Source organism: Alligator sinensis, unplaced genomic scaffold, assembly GCF_000455745.1.
Source record: "Alligator sinensis unplaced genomic scaffold, ASM45574v1 scaffold1032_1, whole genome shotgun sequence".
Classification (NCBI taxonomy): domain Eukaryota; kingdom Metazoa; phylum Chordata; order Crocodylia; family Alligatoridae; genus Alligator; species Alligator sinensis.
Window position 1 is genome coordinate 141051 of NW_005842450.1, and position 208 is coordinate 141258.

The 208-nt window shown below is 74.0% G+C and overlaps 1 protein-coding gene across 1 annotated transcript in view; it reads left to right on the forward strand.

Annotated features, from left to right (window-relative positions):
- The window catches only part of VSTM2L (V-set and transmembrane domain containing 2 like), a 6922-nt gene extending 6736 nt beyond the window's left edge, over positions 1-186 (forward strand). Inside the window, exon 4 of the mRNA XM_025212177.1 lies at positions 41-186. Within this exon, the coding sequence (XP_025067962.1) occupies positions 41-186 (146 nt within the window). The remainder of the gene's footprint in view (positions 1-40) is intronic.
- Positions 187-208: the final 22 nt, after the last annotated feature.

Genomic DNA, 208 nt, shown 5'->3' on the forward strand with positions numbered 1-208 from the left:
CCCCGGTCTCTTGTAAATAGCTTCCCTCTCCCTGCCCCAGCCGCCCCCATGCACCTCGTGCCCCCCTCGCCCTGGGGTCAGGCCCTCCTGGGCGCCGGGGGAGGAGGGCCCGTGCCTCCAAGGCGGGCAGTGGTCCAGGACCCCCGTTTGCCAGGGAGACGGGGCCGGAGACGCCAGTCCCCCTAGAGACGCGGGCGTGCCCCCGGCA